Source organism: Diabrotica undecimpunctata, chromosome 7 (assembly GCF_040954645.1).
Source record: "Diabrotica undecimpunctata isolate CICGRU chromosome 7, icDiaUnde3, whole genome shotgun sequence".
NCBI classification, from domain to species: Eukaryota; Metazoa; Arthropoda; class Insecta; order Coleoptera; family Chrysomelidae; genus Diabrotica; species Diabrotica undecimpunctata.
Genome location: NC_092809.1, coordinates 39,890,158 through 39,909,616, shown reverse-complemented (window position 1 = coordinate 39,909,616; position 19,459 = coordinate 39,890,158). Strand labels below are relative to the sequence as shown.

At 33.5% G+C, this 19,459-nt stretch overlaps 1 protein-coding gene across 7 annotated transcripts in view; it reads left to right on the top strand.

The window, feature by feature from the left end:
* Mp (collagen XV/XVIII-type protein multiplexin) overlaps positions 1-19,459 on the top strand; it is a 1,493,071-nt gene that overhangs the window by 1,382,939 nt on the left and 90,673 nt on the right. For all 7 annotated transcript variants that reach the window (XM_072537153.1, XM_072537150.1, XM_072537151.1 and 4 more), the window contains one exon: positions 16,894-17,016. In XM_072537153.1, the coding sequence (XP_072393254.1) occupies positions 16,894-17,016 (123 nt within the window). The remainder of the gene's footprint in view (positions 1-16,893; positions 17,017-19,459) is intronic.

The window sequence follows — 19,459 nt, the reverse complement described above, 5'->3', positions numbered from 1 at the left end:
ATTCATTTATTTTTTATTTAACAAACAAAAAGTATTTTGAAAAAAATTATAAAATGTTGATAGAACATTATTATTTTATTGAAACATCAACTTTTACAAAAACGTAACGACATTGTTCTAACTAACAACATCGTGTCCTGTAATATTCTAATAAACTTATAAATTAAGGAAAACTTTTTAAGTAAACAAAAGAAACAAGTTGTTAAATAATGTTTTACAACAATTTGGCTAAATTTACTACTGCTTTGGATAATTGGAAGAATTGAATTTTGATGTTGAGAGCATTTCATTGTCTAAATTGTCATTTTTAGTTAAACGACCTTTCTTTTGTTTGGATAATTGCGCTGCAAAAACTTTCGCATCATTATATTGTTTAAAAAAGTTGATATGAACTGGGAGTCCACAGGCGGCAAAAACTGAAAAAGTTTTTTTAAATGCATTACTTTATCAAAAGGTAGTAAACATTCCCTGGGTTCATCACAAGATTTTATTGATTGTAAAGAAATTGAAATGAGGGTTGAAACAAGATCCATTTGTTTTTCGTACTGGAGGCTTGCATTTAATTAAAACTTCAGTGAAGGGTCCATCATGCTGGTATTTCAGCTCAATATAATGTATTCTGGAAGAAGAGTATCTCAACTGCTTTACAGAAACAAAAGATATATTTTTAAAATTAAGCATTTGAGCGGCTTTTTGAAAATTTTTAAAATTATCTGGTCTCATGTAAAATACTTTAAAGGGGTTTATCCTATTTACTGTAGGTAGCAATTTTAAAAGACCTAATGGGCTAAATATTTCCGACTTTCCAAGTTTTCGCTCAATCTGGCTATGTATATTATCTATTTCCTGGATTGAACTATGTCCAGGTTCACAAAACTTTTGGGTTATGGTTTCAATATTTGGATGCTCTTCTAGGAATTTAAGCAAAGCCATGTTCATTACAGAATTTCTGTTCTGTAGCACACATAAGTCAGACCATAAAAGAAATCGTTTGATATTAGGAATATCTATTAGTAAATTATCTAAAATACGAATTAGTTCGGAAGCAATATCCAATACCTTTGCGACCGTGAGTACCCTTACACCATATCGCACAATAACCACGCTTATTAATATTACAATGAGCTGTTAAATTGTATGTATTTAGCTTTTTGGAATAAAAGAAGGAAGAAATGTTGGCACGTGGCAAAGCAAATACATTTTCCATATCAAAACAAATTATTGCAGTTTCTTCATTGGTACTTCTTCGATCGATGTTACGTTCAGCCATAGCAGCTTCCTTAGATGAAACATGTTTATCAAAAGAGGATTTCTCATTCTCACTAAGACCTATTTTACTTACTAGATACTCTTCACACTTATCTCATCGATCTTTTTTTGGTTTTTGAAATTCAATGTTAAATTCATAATTGAAAATTTGTCGATAATGGTGAAGTTTTACAGGTTCTAATAGATTTCTTTCAGTACAAAATTCTTGATACAAATCATACAACTTTTGCACATTCAACGAAGTTTCAAAATATTCCTTATTCGAATCTCTCCGGCAATAATGAGAATCTATTCTTGGAATAGACCTAATATGATCTTTCACGGAATCTTTTTGTAACTCAGTTGTAACTTTTTTGTATGTTTTCCCTGTCGTACTTCTAATGGAACCCCTGTTTGCTGCTCCCGTTTATTTTTATGAAAATATTCAATGCATCTCTGGCTTATATCTAGTGTGGACAGAAAAAATGGCTTACATACTCTAATTTTGTTTTCTAATAGGCAAAAGAAAAGATTCGTCTTGATTTATTTTTAGTTTGAGGTCGTCTCTTAGAATATCGTTCCGTATTATGATTATAAAAATGCAATTTTTCGTTATTTGATAAGCTCCAAAATGAATTATGAATTACTTGGCGATCATTGATACTAATTTTTTTTGCACACAAAAATTTTTTTTTGTGTGCAAAAAGTGCAAACAGTGTGAACTGTGAAAATAGTATGCAAACATTATTTTCACAATTCTTAAAAGTTTTTACTTCCCTAGCTCTGCGAACTATACCCTTTACATTTTGATATGCTTGGCCACTTTGGCAGAACTTTTTATTGATATTTCGGCTCCAAGCATCTAGACTATCTGTCGTAGTTATCTGTTGTAGTTTGTGTTATATGTTCATTATTATTGAAATGAATAAATCTTCTCAGAAGTTTAAAACGTTTAATCGACGTCAGGCTGGCCACAGCAATTACCACATAAGCAGAATGGAGGAAACCCGTGTCGTCAAAATAGCATTGAATATATTCGTGTTCCCTCCAATGAAAACATTGGCAGGACCCTGGGGTCGTATTTTCGAATTCAATCGAATTTTTACGTATACGAGTTAACTCGAAAGAAAAATTTCGTATACGAATTTGAATCTGTATTTTTGAACGTCCTTCGAAATTTTATACGTACACTAAAAGAATTTGCACCGGCAACACTGCAAATTCGAACAACCAAAACTTAAATAATAAAAAAAGAAGAATAATTGGCAGTTTTACTTAACCTAGTTTATCGTGAATTTGTTATCTAAAACAAGAAGTAAAAAAGGGCATGAAATATGGTGGTTCAGTGTCGGCCGAACAAAAAAAGCCATTCTATCAACTCCATTGTGAGGGGCCTTGTTAATCTGTACAATTTTTGAAATTGTACATCCGAATAGTCCTCTAGATAGTTAAGAATGGGTTGGTAAACTTGCCTCTTCGTTCCGCTAATATTATCGCCTCGGCAAGGGCGTTAACTATTTCTTTCTATTAAAAAAATATTTAAACCACCCATTAAAAACAAAGTTCAATGTAAAAATATGGTAGGTATTAATGTAAATTTTATTGTATTGTTCAATCTAAAACAACGATTAAAAACTATCAGCTGAAATTTTATCTGACGTACACGGGCCCAGTGACAACTGAAATGACAAAAATTACTTTGATCGTATACTAGCATCGAAATTCGAATGGTTCATACCCATTCGTGTCGTCGTATACGAAAAAATTCGTATACGAAAATATAAAAAACTGGATTTCGAGCGAATTTCTTCTAATTTCGTATGCGAAATATGCTCGAACGAATTCGAAAATACGACCCCTGGTCTACCTGGCCTTTCGGCATACGACCGTAAGCGGAACCACTAGCCCCTACGAGTCCGATACCATTATGAGGGTGGCACGTTGCACGAAGCATCGCGGGGCTCCACCCTCCCCGTAGTACCTGTGTTGCGATAACGAACTCCCGTCCGTTATCCCCCCGGGGCGGAAAGGTGAACGCAGGTAGAGGAATTCCACCTCGCACGTAGACAGGTAGCCGCCGAGGATCTCTCCTCTACCACTCTTGTGTCTCCCAAGGTGGGTACGTGCCATGTCCCAGCACCCCTAATAGGGAAAGTGCGTCAGGGTCGCAGCTGGTTTAACCTCACCTGGCTCTTGTGGAAATGAGAGTAGAGTGTTCACTCCACCTCTCATTTCCTTCCCATAAGTCGCCTCTTACGACAGGCAGGGTAAATTGCCTCCGCCGTATTCTTATCTCAGCGAGCCAAACGGAGGCGTTAAAATAGCAAGAGATAAGTCACCAATCGGCAGAAGAAGGATCGGACGACCGCGCAAAAGATGGTGTGACAACCTTCCATAGAAGTATTAATCCGCCAATGGACAAGCAGAATTGCTTATAAAGAGGAAGAAGAATCAACAAAATTGACAAAAATCGGTCTTCTCATCAGGATCAGTACCAATTCTTGTGCCTTTTATTTGAGTACTATACAAATGTTTCTGCTCAATTATTTAGTCTAAAATATCTAGTGAGAACAGTTTGGTAAAATACTCCAATGGGAAATGTAGTTCCTCATTTAGTTTAGGAGCAACTTAGTGTCTCTTTCATTTTGGGGTAAGTTGTTTTCGTCCAGTTGAATGTTATTCCTGACTTTTTCCTTTTTCTAGGAGGTTGATCAGCAGTTTCAGGGTCGTTTATTATATTTTCTAAAATGAAAACTAGAATAAGAGTTAGTAGCTCCTAAAGTTTGATTTAAAAATTATTAAGGTGTGGAAGATGATAAGGAGACAAAAAACAGAAATGAATGAATTTGTACGCATAGATAACATTACGGCGGAACAATGGACTGAGCATTTCACGAAATTATATGGAGAAGTAGAAGAAGAGAACAGAGAAAGAATCATTAACGAAACTCACGATAGAGTACTAATATCAGATGAAGAGCTACAAGAACGAATAAAAAAATTAAAAAACAAAAAAGCACCTGGTCCTAATAAGATAAACAATGAACTGCTAAAACATGGAGGAACAACACTACGCAAATGGCTCCTAAAATTATTCGTCGATATAATAAATACTGGAGTAGTACCAGGGGAATGGAAGGAAAGTCTCCTGCTGCCGATACTTAAAAAGGGAGACTCGAGATACCCTGAAAATTATAGAGGCATTAGTCTGATGAATAGTACATTAAAATTGTTAACGGCAGTCATAAAAGATAAAATCGAGGAAAAAGCGAACATGGCAGATGAACAACAAGGCTTCCGGAAGAACCGCAGCACAATAGACGCAATTTTTATTATCAGACAAATAATAGAGAAGTCTATTGAACATGGAAAACCAGCATACATGTGCTTTGTAGATTTAAAAAGTGCTTTTGACAGGGTGAAGCGAAATGACATCTTAAATTTATTACAAGCTGAACAAATAGACCATCAGATCATAAGGACAATTAATGAAATTAACAAGAACAACAAGACCAGAGTTATAATGCCAACAGGGGAAAACATAGAAAAAAGGAGAAATCCGCCAAGGAGACTCGCTCAGCCCATTGTTATTCAATATGGCAGTGAATCAAATAATTCACGAAGTAAGAAAACGACACGGATACCACGCGCATAAAATCACGATACTATGCTATCCGATGATGCAGTATCTACTAATTGCTAATAACGAAGAGGACCTACAAAGGCAGCTCCACACCTTCAATATCACAGCAAACAAACTTAATATGAGAATATCAGTAGAAAAAACTAAATGTATAGTGATCAGTAAAGAGCCGCGTAGATGCAAACTAGAAATAGACGGCAAAATTGTAGAACAAGTAATGAAATTCAATTACCTAGGAGTAGAGATCACTAGTGACAGGGATATAAGAACAGAGACCACAAGGCAAGCATCAAAAGTGGCAAGAATAAGTGGTTGCCTTCGAGAAACCATATGGAGAAACAAATATCTGATCACGAAAAGCAAAATGAAAGTATACAAGACAACAGTAAGACCAATCCTAACATATGCAGCGGAGACAAGAAGCGATACAAGAAAGACGAAACAACAAATCAACAATATCGAAATGAAAGTATTAAGATCAATGCGGGCATATCATTAAGAGACAGACAAACCAACAGAAATATACGCGAACAATGCAAAATTCAAAATATTAACAGGTGGATAAAAACAAGAAAAAAAAAACTTGAACGAACATGTAAATCGAATGGGACCAGATAGATTAGCGAACATCTGTAAAAACAACAAGCCGTATAGCAGAAGACCCGTTGGAAGGCCGCCAAAAAGGTGGAAAGATAATGTACAGTCAACAACGATTGAAACAGAATAAGAGGCAGACAAACAGGAGTAATCCTAGTCGCGCGAAGAAGAAGAAGAAGAAGATTGATCTTACCTTTTTAGTGGAATTAGTAGGATAGTGAACGCCTATTCAGAATATATTTACTTATATTGTTTTATTTTTTTCCGATGGCTGTAGCCACATCTAGGAACATTAATGGTTGTTCTACAGGGCTCTGGTGGCATTGTTTCAACCGTGATCTCTTTAGTTAGTTTTACCTATTTTACCTTTTTTTCAGCTTTATATAGAGGGGTCTGAAATCTTCAAAAGATATCTCGGTTCAGGACGCCGCCTGACTGACCTTAGTGTAAGATTCATTATTCGTAGTCCCGGCGATAGTTCCCGAGATACTTTATTGACGAGTCTACGCCGAATTCTTACATGCTAAAATAGACCCTCCTCTGTCATCCAGCGCTCCGGAAGCAGAATAGCTTTCTCCTTCGAGAGAAACCCTGTTCCAGATATCGCTATTTTTCAGTGGATTGTCTTAATTTGTTTCTCTAATTCTTCATTTTCTTTACTTATTAGCTTATGTTCAGCCATTAATTCTATCAAATTTTATAGATATTTATTTGTTTTATTATCCTATGTCTATTATTTCCTGACACATCATGCATTGTACTTCCGTCTTTTTGTTTTATTTGATTTTTCTCGATTGCTCTTTTTAAGTACTTATTTATTACACAAATTCGAACAAAACTGTACTTAGTTGCAGTTCACGTAATCTAATGAGTTGTGAAACCCATTTGAAAAGTTTTTAAAAAAAGAACACTCCAACACCGAATACACTGGATTTTCCAACACTGACAACTCTATATAGAGTCGAGAAAGGTCTTGAAAGTTAAGTTAGCTTGTTACAACTTCTCAACACGGCACAGTTTCAGCAGTTGCATTGTTGCAAATCTCGACACACTATAAGGAAGGTCTTACAGTGTAAGTTAAATGTCGACGGATTAGATAAACTTTCCTCGAATACCAGATAATTACTGCAATAAATCGTCGCTTAGTTTGGAGTGTTAAAGTGTTAACATAAATGTTGGAAAAATTTAAGTATTTTGTAGTTGTTCTCAAAAATTTAGTTGTTTGTTTACAAGTATATTAAAATAAAAAAAAAAATTTATTTCAATCAATATTTATTTTTAGTAAAAGGTATAAATAAAATACCCAAACGGGCTATATCACAAATACAGAACGTTTTTGGAATGTAAATTCCATCATCAGTGTAACCTGAACGTAATTAACCACTTTAATTAAAAAGAACGTAAGGTTTAAAATGTTGACTAAGGTTATGCAAAATGTGGTTAATACTTACAAAGTGCACATGCTATGAGCCACTAAAATATATGAGTGAAAACCCTGTAAATGATATAAATTTACAAATATGTTACATTATATAAATTAAGATGTCTAAGTTACCGTGGGAATTGGTAACATGGCAACGTATGGCTCTACATCGGTTACTTGGTGCAGACAAAGTGTCTTCGAGGACCTGTTGATAACAACTGATAAAAATGACAATATTGACATGTTAGGACAGATGTCGGAACAAATCAGTCAGTGCAACTTACGGTAGTTGTCTAAAATGACAGAAGCCAGCATTATTTAAAATTGGATAAATTACAATTGTAATAATATAACAGTATCAACCATCAATGTTGTAGTCTGTAATGTGAATTTGTCCTATATTTATGTTAAAAAACATTGAAAAATTTGTTTTATAAATTAATTTAGATGGAGTACATGAAATTTTGTAGGTATCAATAGGCAACCAACTATACATGTGTCTAAATTTGATTGTTCTTAAGTAAAGATTTTAACAACAGATCCTGTATGTTATAAAACATTTGGGACCTAGGAAATAGTGAAAAAGACATATGTAGGAAGATGGTTCTATAAAATTTATTGTTAAGGAATGATATAGTAAATGATATGTTTGAATTTACTGTTAAGATGAAATTTGAATATGAAAAGAATGTTTTCGTAATGTAATGTTTATGTATTGCTTAACTTACAACTTAAGCATGGAAGGCCCTCTATGTCAGAAAACAACATTTTGGTACCTGGTAAATGTAATAGATTTTTTAAGTTATAAGTTCATGAACATAAATTACTGGTTCGGTTTGAAGGGTAAAGATTGTGTGTTGACCAGTATACAATATAAACAGAAAATTGATGGCTGATAGGTGGTTTAGTATTGTATTGTTCAAACATTGCTCAAGTTATAACTTAAGAAAAAGAAAAAGGCCCTACATGTTAAAAGGAACATTTGGTACCTGAGAAATATAAAAAGTATGAGTTATAAGTTTGAGTTTAAGGTAGGTAGAAGAAGTTAATAGGCTTTTGGTGTGCATTGTAACGATATGTAAAAACTGCAAGAGTAGTTGGGTTTTAAGGTGGCTCTGTTAAATTTACTAGAGTTATGTGATGTTTTAATATTATTAAAAAAGGAGAAAAGACTCTACAAGAGGCTGAAGTCTTCAGAGATCCAAAACCAAACCTTGAGGGAAAATGGATAAGTAAAATAAAGTGTAGTAAAACAGTATGAAAATGTGATGATATGTGGTTAAGTAAATAAAGATGTATGGTAATGAGAAAATTATTTTTGAAGGGGAAGTGGAATAATCAGCTCTGAATTTAGTTTGTAGAAAAGGAGCATGGAGAATATGGGGTGTGGGGTCAGACTTGGCGCTTAGATTCCTAGAAAGAAGTGAGGAAAGGGGGGAAGTTGGATATATTGAAAAAGTTTGATAGGACTAAGGAGGATTAATAGGTGATAGAAGAAGAACAAAAAATCTAATACTAATGAAGAAGTAAAGTAACGATGTGGGTTATGAGAATAGTTGACGATGGAGCGGAAGGAAGTCTCGATTGAATGAGACATGGCGATTAACACAATTTGGACTTCTCTGTTTTTCTTTAATAATTTATAGGTTTTCATATAAGTCTAGTTTGTGAAAGTTTTTTTGAGGGATATTATGAATAAGTGAAACGTCTTCTGGGATATTGAGGGTGTGGTTATGTTTAAGATGTTGAGAGAAAGTGGAAGTGTTTTCTCTTTTTGTGTGCTCTAGAGAGCGTGAAGACAATGATCTACATGTTCTTCCTATGTAGGTGGCATCACAATCAGAACATTTGAGTCTATAAACACCACTACGGTTCATATAATTGATGGGGTCTTTGGAATTGGATATATACTGACCCAGGTTATTGGGTACTTTAAAAGAAACATGGATATTTTCAACTGAACGTTGAAAATAATGATACTAAATTAATTGTACATCTGAGTAAGCATATTTTTAGTTGATTTTCAGCTTTTATTTATCCTTCAATTTCTTTTTACCATAACCATCGCATATTTCGTCAAATTTAGCACAGTTTTCATGCATTCAACCTAACATTTGATAACATTTGATCCAATCTTCTGTTTTAGTAGTTTGGTCGTAATCTTCATAACAACCTACACATTTATTTTCATTCAAAAAATAATCACAGGCCTACATTTTTTTTCACGAAAAAGTGTTTTAAGTTTAATAGGTGTCCTATAGTAAATGGTATGTACTGATCACGAATCTATACTTAGTTTTTTTCCAGCACGTCAGGTTTTCAAGAAAAGTTTGTTTGAAATTGTTCATAGAAACTGCCAAAAATACTGAGAAAATATTTATTGAAACTTTATTTAATATACAAAATTACACTGCAAAATTAAGTTGTTCTTAAAAAAAGAATTCAATATAACCTACGTTAGACAATATTTGGTTTTTTTGAATAAAACCGTTCTCTTTTTCCATGAAAACTGCGTTTTGTGGTCTTCTTTTTATGGATTTTTGTGATCAAGTCTCTCTTCTAGGTCCAGCAGTAATCAGGCATCATTCTTATATCCCATCTTTCTTGATAAAGTATCTTTATCTTCTTTATATCTTGATGGAACCTCTCCCCTTTGCTCCTCGCTGACAGTTCCAAAATTTTCGCGAAAATAGTCAACGTGGGAATCCAGAAAGTGAAGTTTGACGCTCATTGTATCCCAGCTTTTTATAATTTTCGACCATGCTGGCTACAATTTCTTTATAGTTTGGAGACTTTTTTCCAAGAAAACCGTCTATGACTTCTATGAAAGAACTCCATGCTTCAGATTCATACTGGGTCATTATATTCTAGAACAATCTGCCCGAGTTTAAGGTTCAAATTTAAGGGCCTACAAAAATGTCTTCTTTAAGTTTAGCTTCAGAAAGTGCAGAAGATTTGTCGCACAGATATTTAAAGCAGTCATCTTGTTCATCTAAAGCTTTCACAAACTGCTTCATCAGTCGTAACTTTATGTGAAGAGGAGGCAAGAGAACTAATTTGGGTATCATGTTGCACATTTTTTTGCACCGGTACAAGTCTTTCTCTGAGTGGCCACTCTTTCTTAACGTAACGTAAATTTCGTGCTCGACTGTCCCACTCGCACAAAAATAAGGATACTTTATGAATCCAGACTACTAACTCAAAAGCATGGATATTATTTTGAGATCTCCATAGATTTGCCAACAATATTCGCTATACTTTATTTTATTTAGCAACAACTCAGATTCTCTAATGTGTCTTTGAGATGCACGGTGTGAGCAACAGACATTGATGCATAAGTATTACTATTGTGCAACAAGACCTTCTTTATACTTCTCTTCGAAGAATCAATAAATAATCCTCATGATGTGGAATCGTAATTGTCAGCTCCCAGTTTCATGACTACTTCAGTAATATTATGAAAATACATCAGTGAGCCTTGAGAAAAATATTCCGCAATTTTTTTTCACGATGCCTATACCACGAAAATGTGATATATGGAGCCAATAAATTTTTGTCTCTTAGTGATCCTAAGAATTGTGCAGCATCCTTCGATAGGCTCAAGTCTCTCACTAAGTTATTTAGTTCAGCTTAGATAAACTTTTGAGGTTAGTCTATCTCAGGATTGAATTCGTCTTCAACGGTTCTTTTCTTCTGAACTTTCATCTGATGATTGGTGTTGGATAGTGTGAAGAAAGGGTGGAGGAATAAGGATTTTTGATTCATGAGATACAGGTCGTTTAGCAGAAGGTAAATCGGGATATTAAATTTTGTGTTTATTTTTTTAATTGAAACTCTTGATATTGCAGGAGTAAAAGTAGTAGTCATCTCCATGGTTTTTTGTTTCCCTCCATACCATAGGAATGCCAAAGGGTAAAGAGTTACGTGTACGTTTTGTCAATTTTCTTAGTAGTTCGAAACACTCAAAGGACACTTGGTGATCAGGACAAGCCAAGGTTTGTCCTGATCACCAAGCTTTACACCGAAGTAAGCGTGATAAGCTTTGTTTATAAATTCAGTTATGTTTCATTGATGCTTTCCTATTGTCAAATCATCACACACGTAACAAAATATATCAGCACTTTTCTTACACTTTCGTGATGACATTATGGCGCGATAAACACTCATAAAACAAAATACACGCAATACACAACTGCCGATGCCATCAAGTTGACGGCATCGGCAGTGTTGAAGTTCAAATGAAATTAACATCGAAATATAAGTATTTAAAAAAAATAATTTTAATGCAATTACGGAAATATCAATAAGGTACTTGTTTGCGGTAGTATATAATATCTCACAAGGTTTTTTCAATTTTGTGAAAAATTTTGACTTAATGGGCTTAAAACGAATTCATATTCAGAATCAACGTATCCGTTAGGTAAGAACACATGTCAAACTCGAAATACCAAAAATCATGTCGGCCTGTGAATCATATTCATCATCACTATCCTTACAAAATAGAAATACACTTGAGGGTTTTCCTAGTATCGTAAAATAGGTTGCAGTTGACCGTTTTTCAACTTTAAATAAAGATATTTACTGGATAACAAAATAAAATATATCATATATTATGTGTACAATTTTTATCTTTGTTTTTAGTAGAAAAAACTTTGGGTATTGTAGAAAATCGAACTTAGAAAAAATAAATTGCTTCTTTGATTAACTACGCCCCAAACAGGGTGAAGTTGACTGTCTACATGTTTTACTTAATAAAAATGGTTTTTAGTTAACTGGAGTGAAGATAAACACATTAAAATGATTTTAAATTATAGCATTATATAGGATAATAAGCATTTTAATCAAAACTGTTTATTACAAAAAGAAAGTTACCTAATAAAATTTATATGCAGACAAATCCAAAACAAAACACAGCTCGCCTCTTCGGCAAATTTTTAACGCATTTAATATTTGTTTTATGTAATTTACAGGGACATTGTCTTCGTTAAGAATATAAGGCCGTATAAATTTTCCCAATTCTGAGAGTTTTAGGAACTTAACATTAGATCCATCATCTTTAATTGCTGAAATTTGTCCTTCAAAATGGTTAATATTCGTCTTAGTTGGATGTTCTATTACAACCTATGAATTTGAAATGTGAAAGTATTCTGTTTCCTCAGCAATATTACAATAAATATCTGCAACTCCATGGTCTTCTTGGTCAAAATCTTTACCTACGCTCTCTGTTCCGGAACTTACTTCATCGCTTTCTTCAAAAACTTTTTTCTTCGCAATTTGTGTCTTGCTTATAGAAGGCATGTTATCGTTGTCAATTTCTTTCTCGACTGACTATATACGCAACTGATCTTCCAGGTATAATGTCCGGCTTCTTTGGTTTCCTTGTAAGCTCACGTTTCTTGGGAATTTCCTATTCTTTCCAACAATCTAATAGTATCCCTGATACATCAGCACTGTTACGATGAGTGGTTTGATAATGTTTACTTAAAGTTTATTTTTAGACAAAGGATAAATAACACAAGCATAAAATCCCTTTCTAGCGTTAATTCTAGCAGACTGCGCCACTTTCTCAAAAAGTTTTTTTAATAAACTTGGAAACAAATCTTTTGGATCTTTTTCCACTCGTGTACTAATTGTTTCCAATAATTTTTCATTGGTCCAAAGAAGCTAACGTCGAGAGGTCAGCAGATATATGCGTTGCATTTGGTGGAAAAAAATTAAAGCAATGTTATTATCTTTACAAATATTGAGCACTTTTGTAAAATGAGTCAAAGGATTGTCTTCTATAAAGATCTTTTTTCCTTCAATTAAACGAGCATGTGGTGAAAATAGTCTTTATCCAATCGGTACAAACAAATAACATCAAACCATTCATGATTAAATCGATTATAACGAGTATCTTTACTGTAGCATTTCTTTCCACAATATGGGGTGTCTCTAGAACATTCTTGGCACCAAGAATCCTGAAAATTTGTAGCCTTATAAACTACATAAGGCGGTAATAGATCTCCAGTTGCCGAAACACATAACATAATTGTCAGAGCACTTTTAGTATAATTTATTATATTGTCATCATATTTTACATCTCGTAATTAAATATTATAACAGGATCACACCTTCAAGTGTTTTACTTAATTCCTCAAAAAATTTGTTAATAAATTAATATGAGGTTGAATGCTCGAATAAATGAACTTTGAAAAATAAAGGCAGAAATCGAGCACAGTTTTATTAAGTAAATCTTGCCAAAGTAATCTCGCTCACTAGAGCATCCTCAGGGGCATTTCGTCAGTTTCGGGCTATCCAACAATCCCAGAATGTCATAAACATACAATTTACAATAAAGTTTAACAAGGACAAACAGTTTAAAATTATTTAAAATAGTCGAAGCTACATTTTTGTCAGCAACAGGAGAGAGAATGACTATTTTAAATAATTTTAAACTGTTTTTTCTTGTTTAGTGTAGTGTTATGTTCAACTTTATTGTTAATTTTATATTTATGACATTCTGGGATTGTTGGATAGCTCGAAACTGACGAAATGCCCCTGAGGATGCTCTAATGACCGAAAGTACTTGGGCAAGATTTAATTAATAAAACTGTGCTCGATATCTGCCTTTATGTTTCAAAGTAAATTTGTTAATGTTTCAGCATCAACGGCAGCACGAGCTCTTTTTATGTTGTTGCTTAAGTATTCACTTAGAGTTTGTTTATGTCTTTTTAAAAACCCCTTGGCCCAATTGTACCCAGGAAAATTATTTTTACATACTGACTTTTACCAAGACGGTCTAGGTAATCATTTGCAGTTAAACGAAGATCCAATGTATTTAATGGAAATCCCCAATTCGCACAAGTACTCACTCTATCCACAAAATCATCTTCTTTAACTTTGGTAAAAGTAGTTTGACCACCATGTTGTTTAGTGCTTCATCCATGTATTTTGTTTAGCCGTATACTTAATTTTCCAACTAAAACTTCTCCAGTAACTTTTTCACCGTTTCCAGCGTTTCCGCACTGTATTGTTTAAGAATTATTCAAACGAAAAATGCATAAGTTAACAAATTTGAAGATTGTAACGAAACTTATTCAAAATTAGTAACTGGTATTTTTATCTACAGTTAATGATTTGTTGAAATATTACCAACAGTTGCCAATAATATTTTTTGTATAATGATTTTTATACCAAAGTTTAAGAATATTCATTTTCTTATAAATTTAGATAATAACTTCGAGGTCGCGTTTTTAGTATATAAAAGAAAAGAACTCTTAATTTTTACATAAAATATGTTCAACATACATTTACAATGAACAGAATTAGCATAAACTTTACTAATACTAATAATTAAAAAAATACACAAGTTGGAAACATTTTTTAAATTTTCAGTCAAATTCACCATAACTGTCAACTACGCTCCATTTTACGGTAGGTTTTTTCAGTAGGCTGACCTTTTCTTTAATTTAAACCTTTCTTGTTTGTTTTCTACCTCTAACTTCTCTTTGGTTGCTTTTTTCTTGACTTTTATGTTTTTCTTATTTTCTTCTCTTGTGTTTTTCTTTTATCTTAATGCTTGACTTTTTTTCATCTTTTTGGAGCAAATCTGTTTGTTGGAGAGTTCAAAACTGCTACTATTGTTGATATTTTTTTCTTAAAGTCTAAACTTTATTGACACAAGGTACTGAATGTATTTTGTCCAATAACTTCAAACGGGTTACATTTTCAGATAGCTTAAAATACACATTATCGTATTGTTTAGACGATTCAGGCACAGAAATATCTTCATAGCTTCTTGAGTTAACAGAATTGATATCGTTTATTGAGCTACTAGGACCAGCAACAGCAATACCAGTAATATTCATTTTGGAAAACAAGAGATGTGTATTAAGGTCAAAATAAATGCTTCAGGCTAATATTGCTTCAGGTTCAAAATAAATGATTTCACAGGTTCTAAAACTACTAATTCCATTTTCTACATTCGCTGATTTTTCCAAAACTAAGTTAAGAAGCGTACCATACTGCAGCCGGGTGATCTTTCTGACGGGGATTATTGGTCACGTAGTTGAAGCAAGCAGTAGTTCATTTTGACAGATTTAAAGACAGTACGATCTAATGATTGAAGCTAGTCGCTGGCGTGGGGAGGCATACTCATTAAAAGCATTATTTTCTGCAAAATCCAAAAAAGTATGCAATGTGTATCCATCTAGAAGAAGGAGTACTTTTCCTGGTAGTTTTCTTGGAGTAAAATGAATTTTCATCTAATCAAAACATAAATCAGTATTTACATTTTGGATTTTGCCAGATTTTGGAGACATTTTTCTTCAGCAACAAAAGGTAAACTATTACAAAAATCTTGCTTTAGATTCCTTCATCTTATTCTGCAAAAAGGTGGTAAGAATATACTGTCTCCATTTACACATGTTAATATTGAAATTGTTTTACTTCCCTCCCCCCCCTTGCAATAGATACCCGTTCAGATTTCCGGATAGAAAGTTCAGAAATGCGCCCAAGAAAAGAAGAAAGTCAGTGTTAGCCAACATTTTGGTTTCATGGTTAAAAGTGTAAATCTCTGGTTAGTATAAATCCCGTCGATTGTTTTTATTATATCCAACTATATTTTTCCATTTCATCTCTTAATTATGAGCTTTTTCCCATTAAAACTTTAAGAAAGTTCTGTGACTGTAGACGCCTTTTTAAAGTGGTTTTTGATAGGCCAAAGGTCTTTGCTGCAGCATTAACTCCCATTCCTTTATTTTGAGCAACGTTTACTGTCTTTCTTAAACTGTCTTCAGAACATGCTCCTTCCCCAGACGTGCCTTTTCTTTTATAAAAAGGAGGCATTTTTCTATAACAAAAAAACAGCTTATTAGCATACGGCTTTGAATTTGAAATAGGTTTTTTACAAGTAATATTTAATTTAAAAAATTTAGTTAAGCCCTAACAGAAGATATGATCCAACTATCCCAGGTTTTTTAAATGGTCCAACTATCCCAAATTTCACTAATTCATATATTCCAATTGTCATGGATATATGGACCAGCTCCTCGTTCAAACAAACAACGCTACTGGCATGCCATTTGGGTTAAAATTATAGTTAGGTGATTATATCTCACATCTAAGTCATTTAAACTAACTAAATCACATAACAAAGAAGTCTAATATAAAAATATGTTCATCTCACCAAAAGAAACAAACGAGGTATTCTTCTAAAATACATAATTATGAAACTCATGAGAAAGATTAAACAGCGTTCTGTCTACTCGACAGCAACAACTCCACACAACAACTGCAGCGCTGCTGGCGCAGACCAGCGAAATATTCGACCGATCCGTCTATTCCGGTGGTCCATCTATCTCCGACTTAACCTATCAAACGTCTTTCCAAAACATTAAAAAGTGCCGATTAAAATGAAGCTAGTTTCTTTATTTCAGACCTTATCAATACTAGTAAAATAGTTTTTATAAATAATGAGAATTATACCCTAAATATTTAGGTTGAATATAACGCTTTTTCAAAAGATAACAAAAAAAAAAGAAAATAGTGTTAAAAACACGATGGTTAAAAAGTGGATAATGGACATTAGCTGTTTGACGTTGTAGCATAACAAATAAAATATGGCGCTTCCACTAATAAGACCGTTCTCTCATAGCATATTTACTATACTGCCCTTACTTTTTCTACTCGCTGAATTATTTCTATTAGATTTTGTGATCCGGTAAGTGTAAGTAATGATCTTGGAAATTGAATATTAATTTAATCTCTGAATAACTCACTGAATTGGGCAAGATAATATTAAATATTGAACCCAAAGTCTAATTCAACCTTTTCGTCATGAAAAGTTATGGAAAAGTTGAACAACAACTGTCAACTTCAAATATTAAATTAATGTAAAACTGTTTCCGTGTCAGTAAAAGGTCATTTTCTAGAAATAAATAAAACCGATTTAATTCTCACTACAATTGGGATTTTTTACAATATAATAATTTTTTTGCAGTTGGGTTCATTACTACCAGTAACAACGCCAGCGCCACCTACGACAAGCAGCCCTCAAATAAGGCCACCGTTCGAGGCGAGCAACCTCATCAATCACATATCCAAGCCGGCAGATGTTTCGCATGTAAGTAATTTCTCTTAGTCTCAGTTTTATATGTAAAGAGGGACGATGGGACGATCTCGATCCGACAGCGTCAGGTGTCGACGCCTAGAAAAATAATTAAGTTTACAAAATTAAGTTTCAAACTAAAGGTAGTGGCTCTGCAGAAAACCGGGTTATACGAAATTACCCTCGGCTGAAGTTTTAGTTCTTTTTTGAGGTAAGAAATGAGGAATATTTGTATAATAATTTTATAAATTTCAATTTACCTTAAAACAACTAAAATTTGATCTTAATTTCCCAAAATTTAAGAAATACTTAAAATTAAAATTTGTTTCGTAGTTTATTTAATTAATCCTAATTAACTGTTAACTTGTAAGTTATCGATTTCACCACACAGTAGACACTTAGAAGTTACTGAATAAAGTTCTCGATGTACCTTAAATGAAAATCGCTTTTCATATCACTCTCTCATCCTCATCGTCCATGGTATTATAGCTCTTAGAGAACCTCGACATTACAGTCCCACCACATACTGTTCTTAATACAGCAACAAGATCACTTGGAGGAAAAAACAATAACGTATCAAATGGTTTAGAGAAGAAGTAAATATAAAATGTCAAGAAAAAAGAAAATCTTGGGGAACCATTACAACCACTATTAACGAATAAGAAATAAAATGGTTAATTGAGTCAGATAAATAAAAAGGGAGCACTGGGAGAGCTGCACAAAACAGATGGGACACGACCTTTATGGAACACAAAGAGCAATATGGAGAATAATCAGAGGACCAATAAAAGAGGTGAATGAAGAGACACATTTAGAAGGACACATGGGCAGGTTACTTTTGATCGCTATTAGCCAAAGGTGACGATAATGAACCACCAACACCAGAAGTGCGACAAATGAAGAAATAAAACATTGAAGAGTGAAAGGTAGAGGAAGCATTAAGGAAATTAAAAAATACAAACTCACCAGGAGAGGACAAAATAGCGAATGAACTCCTAAATTACTAAGGACAATATTTAACCAAACAATTAGTAACGCTAGTCCAAAAAGTAATAGAACAAAACAGAATACTACAAGAATTTAGATCAAGTATCCTAATTCCTCTCTTGAAAAAAGAGCCAAATCGGACCCGGGGAACTACAGAGGAATTAACTTTATAACAAAACACTAAAATTAATTACTGTAGTGATAATAAATGAGGCTTTGAGCGCAAGAGTGGCACAAGCCTGTAATTTTCAATTTGGAGAAAATCGAGCATAAAGTTTTCTCTGTTTTTCGAGCATTATTTTAAACAGCTCAAACTGAATTTACTATAATATTTTCTTTTATGTATATGCATGTAGATACTAAGGAATACTGAAGTGAGTTTGGTTGCTATTTTTTCCCGCAGAGAGTTTTATTGTGACTTTTGCATTCATCTATTTGGGGATATTTTCAGAGAATAAATGGCACATTCTCGAAGAAATGAAATTACGGATGATTTCAAACTCAAAAATTTATTCAAAAATACTTTGTAACAGTCAAAATATTTCCATGTAATCAAGCAATGATAGCAGATCTTTGTATTAAGCTTCTTGTATGATTCTAACCTACTTCAATTGATTATACAAGGGAAAATCCAGGGCAAGAGAAGTGTAGGAAGAAGAAGAATCTCATGGTTGCGTAACTTGAGGGAATGGTACGGATGCACATCAATTGAACTATTCAGAGCAGCAGCATCTAAGATCAGAATAGCCATGATGATTGCCAACCTCCGTCGCGGAGATGGCACGTGAAGAAGAAGATGATTTTTCTCGCTCATTTAAATGAGCTAAAAGTCAGCAGACGGTTATCCAGCAAAGTCCATATCCAACAATTAAAATACTTTGAACATGTTATGAGAGCAGACACAGAAAACATGGAAAGACTTATTATCCAAGGAAAGGTAGAAGGCCGAAGATTACGAGGAAGATCTCCAACAAGATGGACCAATCAAATTACAGGCATATGCAAAAGACCTATGCATGAATTAAAAGAAATGACCAGAGAAAGAAATCTTTGGAGGTGGACAATACATGACATCATGGTGACCAATACACTCCCTCCGGGGGGGTCAGGATTAAAGAGAGAGAGGTTTATGTTTCGTGAAATTACTAATTGCCAATTAAACCTAGACATACCTCTACATTTTATCACAGATATCGATAAAACAGTACCAAATGTAAAAAAAAATCATTTTAGATAGTTGCAAACTACCACAAATTCAAAAAAAAATACAAATTAGACGAATTGCTAACCTTTATCGACAAAATGTAGTAAAGAGAAGAAAACTTCGAATACAATGGCAATTAACAAAGATATAGTAAATAAAATACTGTTTTAAGGCTTTAAATCGCTTAAAAGTCTTCTAGAAAATAAAATTATTGGAGATCAAAATTATCTACAAAATATATCACGATCTGAAAAAAGCGAGTACAGC